Consider the following 22,474-nt stretch of genomic DNA (forward strand, 5'->3'; position numbering starts at 1 on the left):
TGTGTTAAGAAATACATAATGGATGGATTTACTACTCTGGATTAAACACAACAGGTGGAATTGTAACGTGTTTACTAAATGGTAAACTGGTACTCCAGAAGTGGTTTAATAAAATCCTCCCAAGGGCACCCGGATGGCTCAGTCAGTGGAGTATGGACTCAACTTCAGCTCAGGTCATGATCGCAGGGCTGTGGGATCAAGCCCTGTGTCAGGCTCTGTGCTGAGCATGGAGCCTGCTTGGGATTCTCCCTCTCTCCCTTTGCCCCCAACCCCATTCATGCTCTCTCTCTAAAATAAAAATAAGATAAAATAAAAATGAAAATAAAACAAAATCCTCCCAAAAAGTAAGAAGAGAAAGAGATCCATAGTTGACCGGCAACTTAAAAGCTTATTTATATCCCTAGATAAAGCTGAGAAAAAATACTGCACACAAGGCTCTGAGATGGCTCCTTGAGGGGATTTAATACATTTATAGAGTATCTCATGGTACTTGGCCTACAGGTACCCAAATAGATGTTTGTTAAATGTGTAAATGATACAGTAATAAATGAATACATTAATTATAAGAAACTATCACTCAGGTGTCTGTCTACAGTGCCCATTACAATCTCTTAACAAAAAGCTGGGAGTTTAAGTTCTAAGGCTCTTCTTTCTCTCTCTCTCACATCAGGAGTAAGGAAGAGCCAGGGGCGTCTGGGTGGCTCAGTCAGTTAAGCATCCGACTTCGGCTCAGGTCATGATCTCAGGGTTCAAGTCCCACATTGGGGTCTGTGCTGATAGCTCAGAGCCTGGAGCCTGCTTTGGATTCTGTGACTCCCCCCCCTCTCTGCCCTCCCCTGCTTGCACTCTCTCTCTCTCTCTCTCTCTCTCTCCCTCAAAAATAAATAAACATTAAAAAAAAAAAAGGGAGTAAGGAAGAGCCTTCCACTATAAAAGCTGAGCTCTGCTCTAGAAGGAAAGAAAATCACCACTCTAAAGGTTACAATTGACGCCTTGGATAAGTAGTACTACTTGTCATGTTATTTGAGATCTCTTAGGCAGTGGAGCACAATGCCGGGTTTTTCTTCGTAGCCTCATCTCTAGACAGCTGGAAGAGACGGAAGGGAAACACCCAGGCAACACACGGACGAGGTTCTGCTGGTTCAGACCTCAGCCCTCAACAGGGTATTTTGTCCGCAGAAATCAAATGTCCGTTAAAATCAGATTTTGAAAGGTAAAAGAAAAAAGAGATTATGAAGGAGATATGAAGAAATTATTAGAGACATATTATTAAAGAGGCAGAAGAGAGAAATAAGGGCATGAGTCAGTAAGGTGTGAAAGCAAATGTTATCGCACCCTTCAAATACACGCGTGAGCACACACATGCAAATTCTGGGCACAAAATAATAAGTTTACATATTCCTTCACTCTCACTTTTCAAACCTGTAGAGAAATGAAATGTATCCCAGTCTCATTATTCTTCACATTTTCAGGACTATCAAAATCACACCTGGCATGACAGGATCCAAAAATTCACCTGTGTGAAGATGGCTGTGTTCAAACTCCACATTGAACACATTAGCTTCTAAAAATACACAGGTTGGTTTAAGATTTAAAGGGAAAAAAGTAGGTTACACTTGTACCCATACAAGTCTGCATGACTCAGAGTTTAATAATAGGATACATAAGATGTCACCCTTAGGTCACCGATTCTAGGGTGACTATAGTAGACTGTCATTTTAAGACATCACCATCTAACAGCTGCTTTGTTCACAATCTGTAGAAGAAATATGTTGCTTGTCTCTATTAATACTCATCTGACAGGTGTGTACATTCCAACTCACATGCACCTGCCAGTTGGGAGCTCTTTGAAGCAGAGTGATGAAAGCCACAACAGCTGTTACCTTTAGACAGTCCTTAGCATACCCAATGCTCTCTTTATCTAAAGTGCTAAATAGTAACACTTCATATTATAATAAATTTTACTGTCTGAAACCAAAACCATGAAGGAAAGATATCAACGGAGGATTTCTGAAATAAGTGCAATATCGTTCTCTGAAACAAAAGAAGGCAACAATCTTGCCTCCTAGGAAGATGTGGTAGAGGCCAAACCAGCTGAGGAGGTTAACATTTACAATGGCTCAGTGACCTGCAGACATCCCCGGACTGTGTGCTTTAGCCATGGTCAGACATGCATACATAGGTCACTGGGAAATGCTTCTAAAATGTATGTATCAACGACTTATGGACCCAGGCAACATACACTAGTGTAACTTCCACTGTATCTGTCATGTGTTCTACAGCCCTTAAGCCAACACCTATGCAGTGGCAAAGATTATAATTTATCAGTTCAACCCTTCACCATGGCAATTGAAAATTGGGTGGTACACACTGAACTGTAAAGTCATTCCACTAAGAGGGGCTCCCCGCAGCCCCAGTCATGGTGATGACTGGAGAAGAATATTATGTTTCAAGAAATAAAACTATTATTTAGAAAGTACAGTATGCAGGTATTTAAGTCATGGCTTAATCTGCTTTCTCTGTACTGAAATAATGACCACAACTACTCATCCGCCTTCATTACACATGCAGTCCAGGGCATTAATGGAAATAAGACTTACCATCTAAAAATCCTTGTTCCCACCTTCCAAGTTCATACCTTCTTTCAAAGAACTCAGCCTCCCTTTTTAGAAGAACATTAATTTAACCAGGCAATATTCCAACTCACATTTAGTATGTATTTTTAATGTGTGTATAAAATGCTTAATAGAAAATCACCTTTATTTTCTTAAGTGATGTCAAATAATGCACTATTTGACACAAACTCAAAAACAAGTGAAAAATATCACTAGTAACTTTTTATTTCAAATGCATCATTTTATTTTAAAAGGTCTTAAGAGCCCTGCAAATTCGGGTTTAACAGATTTTACTCTGTCAAACCCATGAAAGCTTATAAAATGAGAAAGAAAGCACTCAGTGTGCCCTTTTGATCTAGCTCAGTAAGGCAACAAAATAACTCTGCAGTTTGATTTGGTTTTGCTTCAGAACTGGCATGTCATTACAGGTCACGGTCTGCAATTCTATTTCATTGATGAGGAAATTAAGGCATAGAGAGGTTAAGTGACATGGAAACATAGACCCTTTGAATAGAAATGACCTTAGAATTAACACAGACCAGAAATATTACAACCACAAGCCTGTATGTATTTTTATCCAATTGGTAAAAAATTCCATTTGCATAGAAGCTAAAAGTTCATCTAAAAAATCTTTAATTCTAACTTTCATAGCAAACTTAGTAAACCTGTTATTTTTGTCTGCTTTAAGACTTTGTCTTTTGCCTTTAACTTGAAGCTCACAGTAGAATTTAGCACGCAAGTAGAATACCACTTTCTGGCAATGGTTACTGAGGGTAATCTCATCCTCTCTTGGTCACTCAGCTCTTCAAAAATTTGGTAACTATTAGCTGAGCCTCTACCATATGTCCAACAGTATTCTAGGTGCTAAAGACACAGCATGAACACACCATGGGACAATTCCTGTCTTCGTGGAAACAAATTACATAAGTATAAGAGAGTGGGGTGAGGCTAAACTTGAAAAAGAGTGGTCAGTGAAGGCCATTTGGATGGCATTTGCATACAGATCTGAAAGAGAGGAGTGAGAGGAGTAGGCAAGCAAAGGGAATGGTATCTAGGGGGCTATTCCAGGCAAAAGGAACAACATATGCAAAAGCCCTGGGGTAGAAGCTTGCCTGGCCTGCGGGACTCATTTTTCCTGTTTAATATTTTAAATAAAGTAGGCTTTTCTTTACTGAAAGGTCTGTCCAATACTTTGGAAGAAAATCAGGGACATACATAACACCCATAATTACTGCAAACAAGTTTCAGATACTATGTCACTTGAGAGAAGTTTCTAGTGTTTGTGTATTATGACACTGCGCTCACCCTGCCACCCTTCCACTCCCCATTCCTTCTCTTCTCCATTACAGATCAAAATATTGACTGCCTACAACAAACTTATGGAGATTTATATATATATACATATACATATATATATATATATATATATATATATATATATATATATACATACACACGTATATGTATGCTTTGGGAAAAGGGCCCACCTTAAGAAAATCAAACTAATGCAGAATACCTCAACCCACACCAGCTACCCTCCTTGAACTTCTAAACCCACAGCATCTGTATCCAGCCTTTAAGTATACCTGGTATTGTTACTCTGTTTACATCTCATTATATGCTACCGTGTATTGCTCTTGCATACACATCTGCTCTCACAGTGACTCCCTTGGAGCAGGGCCCATATTTGGGGAATGTCTGAATCCCACCACAGGGATCTGCACATGGATGGCACCAATATCTGTTTGCCGATGATGTCATAGAAACTACCACATGAGAGCAGACATTCCTCCTGTTTTAAGTATCTGTTTGTGGATACAGCATAAAAGAGACATCAGTCTCTTGCAGGCGTTTGGATAATCTCAACCATCTTGGCTAACTTACTGTTTGTGTAACATTCCATTCTGTTTAAGTTTCCCTTTGCATTTTTCGGTTGGGCACAGTACACACTTTCAGTCTAGACACCAGCATGGATTAGCCACAAAACACACAGGAACCACACTGTGTGGAATCCTGTTCGGTTCACTTCAGCCAATGTTATTAAACACTATTACTGGAAAGGGACTCAGCATAAAACTATCAAACACAAGGACTACAAGACATTGCCCATACAGTCTGGCAAAACAAACAGACACATAAGGAACTTCAGTGCCTGCAAGGCACACAGAAGTATTTTGAAAGTATATAAGCAGCGGCCCGGAAGGTGAGGAAAGGCTTCCCAAAAAGAGTTGGCACCTGAACAGCCAAGGGTTTTGAAAGATGAATAGGCCTAGGACAATCAGACATGGGATCAAAGGGCATTCCAGATTGTGCAAAACACTGGCAGAAACATAACAGCTTGAAAACTACTGGAAGAACTCATTCACCATCAGTGAAGGAAAGCTGGTCTATTGCACGCTTAAGCTTTCCAAGAAAAAAAACAAGCTTTCAAATAAGGAGCGGAGGAAGAAAGTTTCACCACTGCTTGTTTTGTTAAGCCTCTTAGCCTCGCTTTCCTTTGTTTTGGTCTGTTTTGTTCCCTCTTAAAGAAATAAAGTACTGTGCTGGCATAAAACTTCAGTGAGGAAAAGTACTTCAACTTTACTGTGGAATAAGAAAAATGCTAAGTGGGCATGGGCCAAGGAATGAATAAATGAATGAATGAATGAATAAATGAATGAAAAAATAAATAAAACTTTTCTGGAATACATAAATGGAGCACAATTAAAAATTCAGGCATCATGGACCTGAAATACTAATTCCAACAATTCCAACGTTTCTCTTCACCAACTTAATACATACTTACAGTGTTTTGTGCCCACTATTTGTTAGTTTCGGGGATACTAGGCCTATGAGGCACTTTCATTGTCCTCCTTTTTGAGCGAGCTCTGGCTTGCAATTTAGTAAAAGAAATAAGCAGAGGACAATTCACTGTAGCCTGTTCCCTCCACGGTTGCCAACTTAAAGCCTGAAACTCCTGCAGAGTTAAATTCCAGTCAAGTTAGCCGTGAGGTCAAACACACTTCAATAATAATTACACCGACAACAACTGAGATGTGAGAAACTGACAGAGGTCGTTGGTAGAATTGTCTCATCACCTCTTCCTGTGAACCCGGAGTTCGCGGAGTTGGCGAGCTGGTGGAGGACCGCCTAGCCAGGGGCCTGAACACAAGAGGGGACAGAGTGGGGGTAGAGTTACCTGGGAGCTCAGGTAGACTTTGAGGCACTCCTCGCACACGGCCTTCTTGCAGCAGGGCAAGGGCTTGATGGGCTTGTCTTCCAGGCACACCCGGCACATCAGCACCATGAGGGGCACATAGGGATCCCCTACCCCACCCAGGTCAGAGTAGGGTGGAGCTCCCAACAGGCTGGGCACGGAGAATGGCTCGGGCGCCAGGTAGAACTCCAGCTCGATGCTGCCGCCGTCGGGGGACAAGGGGTCCGTCGGGAGGGACAGCCGGGGGCTGGGGAAGGAGGTGGGGGTGCTGGGAACGTTCGTCACCGGCGGAGCCCGAGGTGAAGATGCGGGTGGCGAGGGCTGCTCCGCGGTGGGGGCCTCGGGCAGGTCGTTCTCCACGCAGAACACGGAGCAGAAGACTTGTCTCTTGGCGGGGATTGGGCGCCGCTGACCCAGCACGTCCAAGACCAGTTCGTCCGCGGCCCCGACGCGGGTCCTGGGCTCCGGCTCTTCGCCCTGGGGCACGTCCTGCTGTTCATGCCCTCCCTCGTCTCGGCCCCCTGCTTCCTCCTCCTCTTCCAGCTGCTGCTGCAAAGTCTGGGGGTTGAGGGGCCCGGTAAGTGCCAGTCCCGCGGGCTGCCCCGGCGCTCCGCTCTTCCTCCCGTCCGGGCCCCCCCGGCTCCCCGCGGGCTTTGGGGCGCTGGTGTCCGCGCAGCCCGAGTCGCTTCCGCAGCCACCGCCGCTCGGCTCGGCGGAGGCGGCGCGCGGCCCCGGTGCCCCGGCGCTGTCCCCCCGCGGCCTCGGGGGCTCGGGGTGGCCCGTGGCGCCGCCGGCGGGGGCCCGCGCCTCCTGCGGCCCGCCGCCGCTCACCGTGCTCTGCTCCTCGCCCATCGCCGCCCGCGGCCCGCGCCGCCGCTGCCCATCCAGCAGCCGGGACCCCCACCCGGCGCCGGCGGGCAGCGGGGGCAGCGGCTCGGCTCGACTCGCGGCTCCGCTTCTGCTTCCGGGTCCCTCCTCCGGGGCTGGGACGCCCCGAGCTCCCTCCGGGGAGCCCGTGCTCCCGGGCCGCGGCAGGCAGGGAGCCCGGCCCGCTCCGCCGCTCCTCCTCCTCGTCCTCCGGCGCGGCCGGGGACCGCCTCGGGGGCGCTGAGGGCCGCTCGCTCCGGGCGCGGGAGCGCCCGCCCCTCATGCAGGTCGGGGCGGTGCCCCGGGGCCCCCGCGAGCCCCCGGGCGGGGCAGAGGGTCCGGGGGTGGGGGGGGTTGGGGGGGGTGAGGAGGCGGCCGTCAGTCCCGCGCCATCGCGGGTCCCCGCTCCGGGCCGCGCGGGACGGGCGGCTGGAGGGCGGTGGTCGGAGCGTCCAGGGGCCTGTGGCGCCGCCGCGGCGCGCCCCGGGAGGTGCAGCGGGAGCGCGAGCGAGCCGCCGCGGCCCCTGGGGGAGAGGCCAGCGCGGGCGACCTCCCTCTGCTCCGGCTTCACCTAGAGCCCTCCTCGCTGCCCCGCACCCCACCCTTCTGGCGCACACCTCCCCACACGTACACACACGCGCAGGCACCCGCGCGCTCACTCACACGCACACCCCGAGTGGGTGTGATCTAAGCGCCGAGATGCTCTCTCGCGGCCAGAGTTCACACTCGGCCTCAACAAGCAGGCAGGCTGCCCTTCGGGCTACGCAGGAGATAGAACTTCCTACGGAATCACCGTATACTCAGAGCAGAAACTAGAGAACACTGGCTACTTAGGGTTTTGGTTTCTCTTGGGCCCGTCCAATTCGAAATCCTCCAAAGAGGGAGTTCAGAGAAATAACGCTAGGGTTTATACGTTCAAAATGCTGCATGCACTAACTCTGCTTTCTGTCTGTGGCGGTCGGAAAGATCTTTGAAACCCACAAGGAAGCCAAAAGTGCTTTTAACCTACTCCTCCAACTGGAATCCTTATGAGAGCTGACAAATAACTGATTTAAGCATTATCCCTCTTTCCTCCTCTTCAGTGTTCTCTTACGAACTTTTGTTAACCCTTTAAATATTCCAGACTAGGTAGCACAAGGTAGTAAAATGGCCTGGCCTAATTAATAAACTGGCTCATTGATGGGAATCGGGAGGAGTTCGTTACATTAGCATAACCGTATTTATCTCCAAAAGGGTTTCAAAGACAACAATTACTTTTGAGCCAGTACTTAATTATGTGTTGATCTATCTTTATTTTACAGGAAGTATTAGTCACCCAGGCTGGTGTGTTTTAGTTCCCTAAAGCCAATGAAAACATTTTGGGGAAGCCAGCCCTTGTTTTTTCGTCTTGAGAAGGAATTCAGTTTACACATCCATGTAATACGAAAGAGTTGTGAAGTGTGTAGCATTTGTCTTGAAGTTGTTATTGGTTTGTTCTGAAATATTTCCCAAACCAGTTACAAATGCGAGAAAGGCTACTGATCATGCAATACCAAGAAAACAGTGCAACACCAAAGCACATTCCTATCCTTTGTGTCTGATGCTCAGTTGCACCCTAGCGGGATGAACCCAATCAATCAGTCGAAATGCCACCTCATTTATCAGTCTGACCCAAGAACGAAGAATTCTTACTTGGAAGAATAAATGCTATTCAATAATTTTTTTTTCCTTCCATTTTGGATAGTTTCCTGTTAACTACTGTCTCCTCCAAATGATACCTCTCGTGTTTGTTGTTCTAAGGGCTGGGATAAGAAGATACATGTGTGTGCCTTTTGTGTATGCCATCTGATAACTATTGCTCTATTCTTTCAAAAGAGATACAAAAGTAATCTGTATTATCCAGGTGACAACAGGCTAAACGTAAGACCGGAGTAACAATAATGAATACAAAAAGTGTAACTCCAGAGTGTCTATAGGAATCAAACACCTTAAGGTCTTCCCATAGTTTTGGGACTCCTTCCCCCATACATATTTGTCATGGGAGTTCCAAGAACTAGTTCTTGCAGTCCCCACCACCTTGTTCCTTATCCCTTAGGCTTTAGTTCACTGGAGATGGCTCTCCTTGCCACTGAACCAACTAGAAATCACTGCTGGAAATCCTGAAGGCTTCCCCAAACACGCAGCCCTTCTTGCCATGACTTCATTTCCATGGGATTCATCCATCTTTGTGAGAATAAAATAGATCCATGGCATGTCATACCTCCTCCCTCCAGACAGACTCAGACTTGCCTGAATCCTGGGCTCAGCCTCCCTGGTGTTCAATCTGGGACACTGGCAGCATGGAAATGAGTTAAAATGCGAAGTTAAAATTCTGGTCAGACCATCAATTTCCCCTGAAATGAAATGCATGAAGCACCTATAATGATTGTGCTGACAGGATTCACTTTTTTAAAAGGATTGGTTGAAAACATAGTCACCATAACATAAATTTCACTCATCTACCACAAGCTTAATATTCTTGTAACTCAGGCCATCTGCCCCGCATCAGGCTGTGTACAGTTGTTAGTACAACATAAACACTGCCACTGCCACTTTTATCTCTCAATACTTTCTAATCTGCAATGAGCTGTGCACCTTCCCTAAAACCAAGACTAGCATTAGAAGACTATGTCAAGTGTGAGAACTGACATAGTCAGCTGCTTTAGGTCGTTATTAAACATTATTTTTTTATTACCTACTTTTATTATCCTGGCCTTTCAACATGACTTGAAAATTTTTATTCAGATATTAATTCAAACATAAAAAAGCTTAGATTTATTAACTTATTAGAAAGATGTTGCGAGATGGCAGAAGAGCTGTGCATCATTTTAAGTTTACATATTGAGGGTAAAACATCATTTCTTCTTGCCTGTTGTGGAAAAGAAATGCGTAACATTTAAATACCGTAAGATAATTATCCAGGGAATACCTGACTTGTTTTTTCTCCTGTCTTTCAACTATCCAAACAAAATTTTTCAAACAAATTCATTTCCTGAAGAGGAATAAACAGGATGGAATGGTCTACTAGGTCTGCTTCTGAAAGACACAGTTGAATGTTGGTCCTCACTTTCCTGTTCTGTCCTCTTCACCCGTGGAGGAAGAGAACGTGGATTCATTAAGGAAAAGGGCATCAAGAAGAAAAGAATGGGACACAATTGTTTCCCTTTCTTTTGCCACCCTAAAGTCCCTAAATCCAAATAGTAGGCTTTTGTAAGATGAAGTTAAAAATAAAACAAAACAGTACATTCCTTCCGCTTATAAAATAAAAGTCTAAATGTTTGGAATATAGAGGAAACCAAGAAGAAAAAGGAGGACAAGGTGGGGTGGGAAAAGGAAGAAAAGGAGGAAAGTATGAAGGAAGGAAGGAAGGAGGGAAGGAAGACATGAGACGAAGAACTTCAGCCAATACTCACTACCCCAAATAACTACTTTAACATATTGAGATATTTCATTCTAGTGTTTGCATCTGTGTGTATAAAAATATACTAGACAGTATACTCTCTTTTCCTGCTTTTTTTTCTGCTTTTTTTTAAAACTTAGTAATATATCCTGAATAGTTTCCATATAATTAAAACATGTGTACATCATTATGATTCGTGACCATATAGAATTTTACTATGTACATGCGTCACAATTTATTTAATGAATTCTATTTTATTTTTTAAATTAGATTATTTATGATCTCAAGGTATATAACACTTAATATATGTTAATATTTCTGCTATAACCTTTGTTACATTCCTAATATACCATAGCATAAGTTCTAAAATTAAATTGCTTCAGAAAAGGGTAAATGTACTTTTGTAGCTTTTGGCACATATTATCCCAGAAACTTAACACCAATTTATAGTCCCATCAATAATGAGACTATGAGTCTACTCTCCTAATCATTCTAAGACTTTTAAAAATTCAAATGCTATAAATAACATCTTGTGTTTTAATGTGTGTATTCTTTTAAATAAAAAAGGGCAAGATCAAATCTCCTTTGGATATTTACAGTCTCCTTTGGATATGTACATTGTTATGATTCTCTATTCCTGAAATTATGGTCTGACAGCTTCCTTTCCTCATCTTATTTTTGAATTTCCTCTTTAGTCTTCCAGTGACAATAGTGGTCTAAAAATGTGCAGAGATAAACTCAGTCATAATTAATACTTCTAAATCCATAATACCAATCCCTCATTTCCAAAATACAGATTTATTATTTGAGTGCACAAACTCATTCCCAAATGAGTATTTTACCAAGGAAATCCTGTATCTCAACTCACACTGTGGAAGCTCTTTAAGACAAAAAAAAGATCCACTGACAATGTAAAATTGACCCTTCCTGAACAGAAAACCAGTTCCCTGATCACTGAAGGAGTCACCAAGAGCTTGCATTTTTAAGGGCAACACAAACTTTCCACTACTGTGGCTTTGGTTTCCCAGAAAGATGTCAGCCCTGGCTCTGCATTTAGAAATCCCTAATCTCCTCTTCCCAAGCACATAGTGACATGAATAGAGAGGCATGTTCTCTCTGTTCCTCAGCTTCTCTTTCTAAAAAGGGTGTCAAGTCACAGCCTTCCCCTGACAGGCTTTGTTTATAGCAGAAGTCAGAGAAATTTACAGCCTGGCTCCTCCCTGGCCCCGAGACTGGAATGGTTCATTGGTTTAGTAAGCAAGAGCGAGATAAATCTCTTTTTGTACAGCCCCCAGGATCATCGTTGCTAGGTAATTCACAGGGAAGGAAATAATTTTGTTCAAACTAAAAGATAATCAAGCATCCAAGTAACAGAGCCAAAGATGCACTTGTACAAAACAACACTTTTAGCTCTGAAGAGCAAAGATTTTCTTAGCAAGGGGAAATCTCTTCCAAATTAGGAAAGAGGTAAAAGGTAATTCAGAGAAGATTTATTTAGAACAATGGGAAGTGCTTACAAAATTATGCTAAGTGAAAAAGGGCAAGAAAAATGGAATGTGTGATATGACTACAACTCTGTAGGCATGTGTATTATAAAGACCAAAAAAATAGCAGTTATTGTATAAGGATGATGTTGTTATAATTGTCTTCTTCCTAAGATTTCTAAAATATTATATTGCTTTTATATTGGACAAAAGGGAAAAAGAAGATTTTTTAAAAGAGGGAAACAGTTTCATCCTAATGAACAGAGGAATGGGCTTGGTGTTAATAAAGGGTATTTGTGGGGCGCCTGGTTGGCTTTGTGGGTTAAGCGTCTGACTTCGGCTCAGGTCATGATCTCACGGTCCGTGAGTTCGAGCCCCGCGTCTGACAGCTCAGAGCCTGGAGCCTGTTTCAGATTCTGTGTCTTCCGCTTTCTCTGCCCCTCCCCTGTTCATGCTCTGTCTCTCTCTGTCTCAAAAATAAATAAACGTTAAAAAAAATTTTTTAAAAATAAATAAAATAAAGGGTATTTGCATGTACACTTGTGATAGTTAACGTAAGCAAGTTTTCTTATTTGTGTTACAATTCAGTTTAAGAAACATTTCCTGAATGTCTATTAGATCCTATGTCAAGCTCTGGAAAATTCAGTTTACTTATTTATTCAATGGAGAAAATAACTCTTTTCCCAAATTTTCCTTTATTATGAACTTTAAAGCATCTATGAAACATTTTAAACTGTCCAGAGCATATCTTGCCTGTATATAGAACCCCAGTTCCTAGTATTTGACACATATTTAGTTCTCAATAAAACATTTTTAAAGGACAAAAACAATGATAGAATGGTCATCTATAGTTATGTAAGCATTATATAGAACTGTGGTTCTCAAATTATGTGCCAAGTTGCCCTGAGGCACAGCAGCAAACTGCCAGGGGTACCGTGAGATATTTAAAATTCTTGGGGGGCACCTGGGTGGCGCAGTCGGTTAAGCATCTGACTTCAGCCAGGTCACGATCTCGCGGTCCGTGAATTCGAGCCCCGCGTCGGGCTCTGGGCTGATGGCTCAGAGCCTGGAGCCTGCTTCCGATTCTGTGTCTCCCTCTCTCTCTGCCCCTCCCCCATTCATGCTCTGTCTCTCTCTGTCCCAAAAATAAATAAACGTTGAAAAAATTTTAAAATTCTTGGGGCGCCTGGCTGGCTCAGTCAGTGGAGCATGTGACTCTTGATTTCAGGATCATGAGTTTGAGCCCCATGTTGCAGGTAGAGGATTACTTTTTGAAATTTTAAAAAATAAAATAAAATTCTTTGGGAATCACGGCATTGCTGTCAGACACCATGCAAACTGTGATTATTAAGTTGTCTGGACCTAATTACTCTTAGGGATTTCTTTTTGCCTAAAGAGCACCATGAAAAATAACCGAGGCACACGGGTGCCATAAACTGAGGAAGTCTGGAACCTTAGATTGAAAACCTGAGACACAGGGCAGAAACAACAGGATAAACACCGTAAACTCTTAGAAATTTATACTTTAGACTGACAAGATACACTCCTATAGTAAAGGATTAACCTTGCCTAAAGAAAGGTTTGGTCCTCAACCCCAGTTCCTAGGAGTAAACTCTAGGCCTTGCCTGCAGGAAATGAGTCTCTGTTTGCCCGGAGTCCTTAGGCCATGCAACGGTAGTCTATGCTAACAATGTTATTTATGGTGAAAGTCTTGGGTCATGTGGTATCAATCTGGCTTCTGGAAGGACTGGGAACTAAGATTAACCACTTGGGTGGTTAGCCATGTGTACATCACTGACTTCCAATAAAAACTGTGGACACCAAGGCTTGGTGAGATTTCGTGGTTGACAGTATTCCATTTATAATGTCATACATTGTTGCTGAGAGAAATAAGCCCCATTCACGGAATTCCCCTAGGAGAGGGCAGCTGGTAGCTTCATGCATGGTCTCTCCTGAACCCTGCCTTGTATAGGTTGGCCTGTTGCTGATTGTAATCTGTGTCCTTTCACTGTAATAAACCATTACTGTTGAGTAGACATGTTTGTTGAGCTCTGAAAGTCCTTCTGAAGAATCAGTGAAACTGTAGGTGGCCTAGGGAACTTCATGAACTGCACCACTACAAAAATGGAAGTTCGTTAACTTATCGGTTTTCATTTTCTTTGTTTTTGCAAGCAGAGAGAAGTCATTGTAGAAGGTATTGTATCAGTTAGTGCAAGAATAAGACAATTTTAATATTAAAAAAGAGAAATGTATCACCTTGTTCTTGTCACACAAGAAAGTTGATTTCCTCAGATAACATAGATAAGCAATGGGCTCTTTTGATTTGTGGCTGCTTGAAATTGGTTTTGACATTTTGCTTGCAAAATCTAGCAAAGGATTACATGATTCTGAAACTTTTTAAGCTGACAGCTTAAGCCATCCAGTTATATTTATTTTTAAAATATGGAAAATAATTTTATCTATTTATTTCTTAACACACTTGCTACCAGGTTGGAATGGGAGAACCCAGCTGCCTTTGGGGACTGTTAAATACCACAAGCTGTTTCTCAAACATTGTGGAATCAATAAAGCTCAAAATATTTTCTAAAATACTTTAAAAAAATTTCTCAACATGCAAGGATCTTAAAAAGCTTTTTATTCACATATTGCTAACTCATTTACATTTTATTTTTTCTTATCTTCATAGGACTTTGGAGCTGTTATTATGTGTTTTATGGGAATGATGGTTTTATTCCATAATTATATAATGGAGAAAGCTCTAGACTGGGCATATTTATTATTTGTATCTGATTCCTATTTTGCCATTAATTGTCTATTTCTAGGCCTGTGTGTTTGCTTCTGTGAAATGGGCAGATTGAACTGGATGACTTTAAATTTCATTTCAATACTAAAATTACCATTTTCAGTTTAACCACTAGATATTAATCCATACTTTGTGCATATTATTGTGAAATGTATAGGTGAAGAGTTACAAATGATGACTAGAACTCAATCCATGCCCTGAGGAATCTCTCAGTTAAAGAGAGAAGACAGATGTCTAACTATAATATCAGTTAGATTTTGGTGGGTGTGTGGTTGTAGAACCATAAATTCAGGAGTATTGGAGTTGCAGTACAGGGGAGTTTCTGCCTTGGTAGATCACAGAATGTTTCGTGGAGGGCCTGGAAGATGAATTCTATTTTTCCAGATGGAGAAGGTGGTAAGGACAGTAAATATTTCGGTATAAGGAACTGTATGAGCAAACACATGATGGTGCCTTGAGTGGCAGCTAGTGGTCCTAGTGTCTAATCCTATGTGGCATGTAGAAAAAGGACAGGAGATGAGGCAGGGAAGATAAACTGTCACAAAATTGTTTAGCGATTTTGCTGGATAGTTCTATTTGTCCTTTTAAATACCCTTCTGCTTTTGTCTATTCTCTGCTCCTGGAGGCTGACACACAGGGACACATATCAATTGCCCTCTGCCTTCCAATGAAGTTCAACCAAGGGAAGGCACTAGCAGGTGATCAGAGGACTGGAGTGTTTATTCTGGCTCTCAATCAGCCAGGTCCTTGTAGGCTATCTGTACCCCTCTGTGGAAGGCCATAGGTATTATCACTGGCCTCTGGGAGTTTCTCCCTTCAGGCCAAAGAGAGGTGTATTAGTTTCATTGGTCTGCTGTAAGAAAATACTGCAAACTGGATGGCTTAAAACAACAAAAACTTTACTGTCTCATAGTTCTGGAGGCTAGAAGTCTGAAATCAAGGTGTCTACAGAACCATGCACCCTCTAAAATCTGTAGGGGAGAATCCTTCCTTGCCTCTTCTAGCTTTGTGTATTTGCTAGCAATCATTGACATTCCTTGACTTGTGGAAGCATCACTTCAATCTTTGTCATCACATGGCCATCTTTTCCCTGTGTGTCGCTCTTTATGTCTCTTCTCTTCTTCCTTTAGGGACATCAGTCATAGTAGATTATGGGCCCACCCCCCCACCCCACTGTGACCTTATATTAACTAATTACATCTGCAATAATCTTATTTCCAAACAGAACATTCTGAAGTCCTGAGGACTGAGACTTCACATTTCCCTTTGGGGGACACAATTCAACTAATACTGAGATGTAAGGCTCTCCACAGTTGCTAATCCCAGGGTACTGTTCTATCTTATGCAAGTGCTAAACCATGTCCACACCTTTGCCACTGGCTCCATTACTAAGGCCTCATCCTCTTACCCAGTCTGTGCCATCTGTTTTCTTGAGAGATTCTGATTATGTAGATTAGATTGTCTTGACAATGATTTGATTAGGTGTTGTGTTTTGTTTTAGACAGTGGGATATATTTAATAGGAGAGGAATGCTCAGTTCTGGGTTTAAAAAAAATAATGTGGCAAAGTAAAATATACATTAGAGGAAAGAGAGACAGGAGGCAAGACACGAAGTAGAACCCTATTGTTGCATTGTCTTGTTGCAACATGCCGAGGTCTAAAGTGGGAAGCAACACCAATGGCCTCCTGTATTCTAGAGCAAAATGCAAAGTCTTCCTTACAGCCATTCTTATGGCTCCCTCTTTTCCCATACTATCTCTGCCCTCCACCTCTCCCTCACTCACTACCCAGACTCCAGACTCTCATTAGCTCTTTGCTCTTCTTCAAATGTCCCACTCATACTCTACCCCATGGCTGGGGATGTTCTTGCTCCTTGTCATATGCTTGGGCCCTTCTAACTGTCTTCTGGTCTCTGCTCAGCATGTTCCTCTATTACTGAGGGCTTCCTTAACCAACCTTAAAAAAATATCACCATCCTCATGTACTTCATCCCCAGTCGTTTGTAGCTCTTTACTTTTGTTTTCCTCTATAATCCTCATCATGTGAGGACTATATATTTCTTTATTTCTTAATTGTCTCCCTCTTTCTTATATTTTAAGCACCATGAGAACAGAGGTTTTTTTTTTTCCTGTTTGCCATTCTGTCCCCAGTGCCTGGCACGTAGTAGGTGCTCAACATTTATGAAATGGTAGTCGCCATTAGAGATAGAATCTGTGGGATATGGTAATAGATGTAATGTGGTGAAAGGGGCAAAAGGAATTAAATATGGCTCCAGGAGGTGTTTGGTTTTTTTGGGTTGTTGTTCGTGATTTCATACAGGTATGCCTTTCTACAACAGGAAGATTTGCCAGCCTAATTTAGTTATCTTTGTATTTTACACTTCAAAGAAAAGGTTAATCTTTCATTTTCAATGTCATGTAAAAGTCCAAGTGTTAGTCATAGAAACCAGTAATTCCTGGGGTGCCTGGGTGGCTCCCAGCCAGTTGGTTAAGTGTCCCACTCTTGATTTCAGCTCAAGTCATGATCTCACGGTTGTGAGACTGAACCCCACATCAGACTCTGCTCTGACAACAAGGATCCTGCTTGGGATTCTCTCACCCTCTCTCTCTCTGCCCAGCCCCCACTCACTCTCTCTCTCAAAATAAATATACATTTAAAAAATAATAAAATCAGTAAGTCCTATGAGAAATGTGAATAGGTTGTGACTCATATGTTTTTTAAGATTGTGCTTCTGACTTGTATTCTGTTAGTCTAGCAACAGATTCTATTGATATTATTCTGTCTGTGGTTGTGGCTGGGAATTCTAGCACTTTTTCCCCACTTTCCTTTAACTTCATGTAACTTATGATGCCTGTGCCTCATCAGTTGACTCAGTGCTTCCTTTTTAACATCTAATACTTAAGTTAGAGAATTAGTCAATGTGTTTAATATGATTATCCAGCTTGTTTTGTGATGCATGATATTTGTTATTTAATTATTTGTTTCCAATTTTAGACATGACTAAGAAATAATGTGAAATTATAACTCAACAATGGTCGATGGCACGGGCTTTCCAGTGCCTAAGAAACCGTCTAGCTTAGTGCCAGCTCTTCTCAAAATGACATCTGTGGAAGAAATTCTGCAGGCATAAGGGGACATAATCTGCTGACATCTAGTTGTCAGAGTGAATCATGGATTTACAAACCTCTCAGACCCTATGCTTGAGAGGATTTATGTTATTATTTTAAGAATAGAATAATCCTTTTAAATTCATAGGGAAAATGAAGTAATAAAATTAGGGTAATATTTTAATGTTACCAGTGATAAGTAACTGTCAATGAACTTGAATCAAACAAGACTTGACTCTTGGGAAAACTACCTTTTTTGTTTTCCAAAGGAAATATTATGATCAGTAAAGTATTTAAAGTCTAGATATAATTCTTACCATTTATGCACATTGAAATGCAGCAGTGAAGGTTCAGAGTGTATGACAATTCATTAGTTTTATTTATAATACTCACCTGAAAGACTATAAAATAAACCTGAAAAATGGGAACTTAGAAATTCAATTGTTTACTTAAAAATTATGTTAAAATTAAATTATAAATATAATTTAAATATAAATTATAAAAAAAGTCAAATGTTCCCAGCATGTTCCTAGCATGTTCCTTGCTAGGGAGGATTATGGCTCTTGGTTTTATGCCGTTTTCCTCTAATTCCAAGGCAGCCAGATTAGTTTTGCTAAGGTTAGCTTTGGAAAAATATTGTGAAGCAAACAAGGTGCGTGTTGGTGTCTCCTCTGTCTTCCCTTGCTCATGGTATCATTGCTGGGATCTTACGCTGGTACTTGGAAAATAGTGTCATCCGTATATTAATCTTCAGAATTTGTCTCCATTATTCCCTCTATCAAAGCTTCCCTTGGGGCACCTGGGAAGCTCAGTTGGTGGAGCGTCCAACTGTTGATTTTGACTCAGGTCGTGATCCCAGAGTCATGGGATCAAGCCCTACATCAGGCTTTCCACTGAGCCTGGAACCTGCTTAAGAGTTTCTCTCTCTCCCTCAGCCCCTGTACCCCACCCTCACTCTTTCTCTCTCTTTCTAAAATTTAAGAGAAAAAAATCTTACTTTACGTATATCCAATTCCCTCAGGCTTTTGTGCTGCCTCCAAATGACAAGGGGCAATTAATGTCATTAATAATAATACCACACATGTCTATAATGTGAGTTACAGTGTGTTTTCATGGGTATTATGTCATCTGATTCTTCGAAATTAACTGATAGAATGTAATACACAGAAGTCAGAGAGAAAGCATGAGTGAGAGATGCAGAGAGAGGAAGACAGAGAATCTCAAGCAGGCTGTGCACTGGTAGCATAGAGCCTCGACACAGGGGCTCCATCTCAGGAGCTGTGAGGTCATGACCCAAGCAGAAATCAAAACTCAGACACTCAGGAGTGTCTGGGTGGCTCAGTCAGTCGAGTGTCCAACTTCAGCTCAGGTCATGATCTCACAGCTCATGAGTTCGAGCCCTGCCTCGGGATCTGTGCTGACAGCTCAGAACCTAGAGCCTGCTTCGTATTTTGTGCCTCCCTCTCTCTCTGCCCCTCCCCCACTCACACTCTGTCTCTCTCTCTCTCTCTCTCTCTCTCTCTCAAATGTAAATAAACATTAAATTTTTTTTAATCAGACGCTTAAATGACTGAGCCACCCAGGCACCCCTAATTTTTACATTTTTAAGATGCTATTTTTTAACAAGGAAAAAATATGAAACAAAATGCAGACCACAAAATCTAAAATGTTTACTATCTGCCACTTTATAAAGTTTTCCTATCCCTAGATTAGTATTATAATCTTTATTAAAAGATGATTAAACATAGGCAAAGCTATATACAGGGAAAGAGCTAGAAGCCCTTTGACTTTAAATATATCTTTAACTAATGCACTTGCTCGTTCACCCTCTCTCTTTCTCCCTCTCTCTCTCTGTGTCTCTTAATTTCTTTTGCTTAGAAAGGAGTGAGAACAGTTACTTGCTTCTCACTAATCATAGCCTGAGATTCTGCTGACCTCACCCTGCTTACTTATCTGTTTCTTTGAACCTGTAGTAATGAGAAGGCAGTGAAATAGTAGATAAAAAAAGGGGAGAAGAAAGGAGGGGACTCTGGAAGACTTGTTTTAATTTTGGAAATCAAAGTTTCCAAAAAAGAATAGGAGTGATACTTCCCTTTGCTTTCCCTGAATTCAAATCTATCTGCAAGTATGCATACTTACTAATAAGAAAGATGACAAGTAGGAAGAAGATGAAGAATGAGCATTTATTGGACACTTACTTTGTACCAAGAACTCTAGGATGTACTTTTATAAATACCATCTCACTTAATTTTCAGTTTATACCAGTATTGTCCTATGCATATCAAATACTCAGGAACCCTCTGTAATTCTTAGCAGCTCATGGAATAATGTGGTCCTAGAGATATCTAACAGAAAGAGTAGATAGAGTTAGTAATATGTAATGATACTCTACAGAAGTAAAATTCCTACCTAGGATATGGTCCAAATAGCTCTTATAGGACATGCAACATCAGGAAACTTTGTCTAATTCCCAACTGTGCTAATGTTTAAATCACATAGTTACTTGGTATTTAATTTCTCATTTGTATAATTAGAGGGTTTACCTGGATCACTTGAATTTACTCCATCTCTGAGGGCTAGAAGTTTGAAATACTGCCACTGGATCTACTGGAGATAACATCTTTCCAGGCCCAAAACATACCAACATGTTAACACAACAAAATGTTGCAAGGGGGTTGTATTGGGATGTTGACTCTCATGAAGGCAATGAAAGTAAACTGGGATTATGTTCAATAGAAAATACAATGGTTTGAAATACTTATCTACTTTCCTTGACATAGTAGACACTGTAATTGAACTTTTTCTCTTAGAGAATTAAGAGTTCTATGTGTCTTTAAAATTTCAAAAACTTACAACCAAGGTTTGCTTCTATAGCCATGTAAGTTCCTAGTGGACTGATCCTCTCTTAAATAACAAACTATAAAATCTAAATCAAAAGCAAAAACAAAACAAACAACAAAAAGACAAAAGAGAGAGAATGAGAGAGAGAAAGAAAGAGAGAGAAAGAAAACTAAGTGAAATCTCTGGACCATGTGCTAAAGCAGGCATATTCTGGGAGAGAGTTGACATTGAAAGAACAAACTGACTCATGATGAGGCTGCTGTTTCTATACCTTAAACCTGAGGACAGATCATTGTCTATGCTGTGCAAGGTGGCAGAAAACCTGTTAGAACACTCAGAGGTTTGAATAACCAGAGGACTATTTAGTGCAACATCAGCTGCCAGAAAGCGAAGGGGAAATCCCATAAACAGAGAGCCAGAAGAGTAAGTCACAAATTCTATGTATTCATTCTGCCAAAATCTCTGGATGACCCTGAAACACAGATGCATGGGGCAGACACTAAGCAACCCTATCTAAGGAGAAAATAATTAAACTGAGATGGAAGCCACTACAAAGGGCTGCATTTATAGTTTGAATCCAATCAAGTTAATTACACAATTAACAAGCAATTAATAAATATCCAAATCCAAATATCTCTGAATATAAACAATTTGGAGAAATATTAAGAATTGAGAATTTCTACATCATTCCCAATATTCAGGATGCAGTACAAAATTACTTGACATGAACAACAAGGAAAATATGACCCATTTTCAGAAGATGAAACAACAGAGACAAAACACAAGATAAACCCAGATGTTAGAATTAGTAGACAAAGACTATCAAATAGATATTACTATATTTATGCTCAATGAGATAGAGGAAAATCTTCTCGTAATGAATTTACAAAACTAAGTAAGAGTACAGAAACTACAAAATAGGACCAAATTAAATCCTAGCTGAAAAAATACAATATCTGAAGTTTTTAAAATTCACTGTATTAACATAACAACAGAATGGAGATGACAGGAAGAAAGGTCATTGAAACTTGAAGGTAGATAAATAAAAGTTATTTAATCTGTAAAAGAGAGGGAAAGTTTGAATAGCAAGGGCCTGGGTACATTGGGGACAATAGCAAAATACCTAATTTGCAAGTAACTAAAGTCTCAGAAGAAGAGGAGAGAGTTTTGGAGATGAAAAATATTTAAGGAAATAATGTTCAAAAATTCTCCCAATTTAGTAATTAAATATTTCAGCAAACCTTCAGCAAGATAAATAAGAAACTATGCTCATCTGAGTAAAATTGCTGAACACCAAATATAAGAGAAAATTTTATTTATTTATTTATTTATTTATTTATTTATTTATTTATTTATGTATTTATTTATGTATTTATTTATTTATAATGTTTATTTATTTTTGAAAGAGAGAGAGAGAGACAAAGCCCAAGCAGGGGAGGGGCAGAGAGAGAGGGAGACACAGAATCCGATGAAGGCTCCAGGCTGAGCTGCTAGCACAAAGCCCAATGCGGGGCTTTAACCCACAAACTGTAAGATCATGACCTGAGCTAAAGTCCAGCGCTCAACCGTCTGAGCCACCCAGGTGCCTCAAGAGAAAATTTTAAAGCAGTCAGAGAAAAATGACATGTTACACACAGGGGAACACTGTTTCAAATGATCACTGACTTATCTGAAATTGTGGAGGCCAAAAGATATGGGAACAACATCTTTAAAGTGTTAAAACAACAACACAAAACTACCAATCCAGAATTGTTTAGCCAGTGAAAATATCCTTCAAGAATAAAGGTTAAATAAGAACATTTCAGATAAAAGAAAAAAGAGAAATCACTACCAGAAAACCTACTATACTATAAGTAGTCATAAAGAAGTTCTTCAGGCTGAAGAGAAATGATACTAGAAACCAATCCCTGTACTAATGAAGACATTAAGAGCTTCAGAAATGTAAAGTATTGTATCATTTAAGTATAAAATATTTTGGGGGGAGCCTGGCTGCCTCAGTCAGTAGAGCATGCAACTCTTGATCTCGGAATTGTGAATTCGAGCCTCCACATTGGGTGTGGAGATTACTTAAAAATAATATCTTTGGGTGCCTAGGTGGCTCAGTCAGTTAAGTGTTCAACTCTTGATTTCAGTTCATGTCATG

General features: G+C 41.1%; 1 protein-coding gene and 1 long non-coding RNA gene across 5 annotated transcripts in view; one reads left to right on the plus strand and one right to left on the minus strand.

Moving 5' to 3' along the window:
* Positions 1 to 6,809, minus strand: part of RNF217 (ring finger protein 217) — a 124,234-nt gene extending 117,425 nt beyond the window's left edge. For both annotated transcript variants that reach the window (XM_027056976.2, XM_027056975.2), the window contains exon 1: positions 5,794 to 6,809. In XM_027056976.2, the coding sequence (XP_026912777.1) occupies positions 5,794 to 6,663 (870 nt within the window). In that variant the 5' untranslated portion in view covers positions 6,664 to 6,809. The remainder of the gene's footprint in view (positions 1 to 5,793) is intronic.
* Positions 4,762 to 22,474, plus strand: part of LOC128315529 (uncharacterized) — a 107,034-nt gene continuing 89,321 nt past the window's right edge. For all 3 annotated transcript variants that reach the window (XR_008298356.1, XR_008298355.1, XR_008298354.1), the window contains exon 1: positions 4,762 to 6,388. This is a non-coding gene — a long non-coding RNA (uncharacterized LOC128315529). The remainder of the gene's footprint in view (positions 6,389 to 22,474) is intronic.

Source organism: Acinonyx jubatus, chromosome B2 (genome assembly GCF_027475565.1).
Source record: "Acinonyx jubatus isolate Ajub_Pintada_27869175 chromosome B2, VMU_Ajub_asm_v1.0, whole genome shotgun sequence".
Lineage (NCBI taxonomy): Eukaryota > Metazoa > Chordata > Mammalia > Carnivora > Felidae > Acinonyx > Acinonyx jubatus.